The 291-nt window shown below is 57.4% G+C and overlaps 1 protein-coding gene across 1 annotated transcript in view; it reads left to right on the top strand.

Moving 5' to 3' along the window:
- Positions 1 to 291, top strand: part of LOC103809539 (angiomotin-like protein 2) — a gene marked incomplete at its 5' end in the record, with an annotated part of 2,668 nt that overhangs the window by 587 nt on the left and 1,790 nt on the right. Inside the window, one exon of the mRNA XM_009082377.1 lies at positions 70 to 83. Coding sequence (XP_009080625.1) covers positions 70 to 83 — 14 coding nt within the window. The remainder of the gene's footprint in view (positions 1 to 69; positions 84 to 291) is intronic.

Raw genomic sequence — 291 nt, 5'->3', positions numbered from 1 at the left:
CCAGCTCCCAGCCTGCACTCCCCGCGCCAGCGCGGCCGTTCTCTCCCTCCTCCCTCCTGCACCTCGCAGCTGTGCCGGCCTCGGCTTGTTTTTTCTGGGGGGGAAAAACATAGCTAACTCATTATTTTAGCAGAGACAAGGTGTTAGGTGGGGAGGGAATCCCATCCCCTTCGCTAGATTCACGTTGAGCAGGTTTCACCCTTCCCAAGACAAAATCTGGGATGTGGCAAACAGAGGCTTTTGGCCATCTGCCCGAGGGGTTGGGATAGCTCTGCACCCCATCTGGGAGAT

This window comes from Acanthisitta chloris, unplaced genomic scaffold (assembly GCF_000695815.1).
Source record: "Acanthisitta chloris isolate BGI_N310 unplaced genomic scaffold, ASM69581v1 scaffold4639, whole genome shotgun sequence".
Taxonomy (NCBI): Eukaryota; Metazoa; Chordata; class Aves; order Passeriformes; family Acanthisittidae; genus Acanthisitta; species Acanthisitta chloris.
This window is presented reverse-complemented; position numbering and strand designations above follow the sequence as displayed.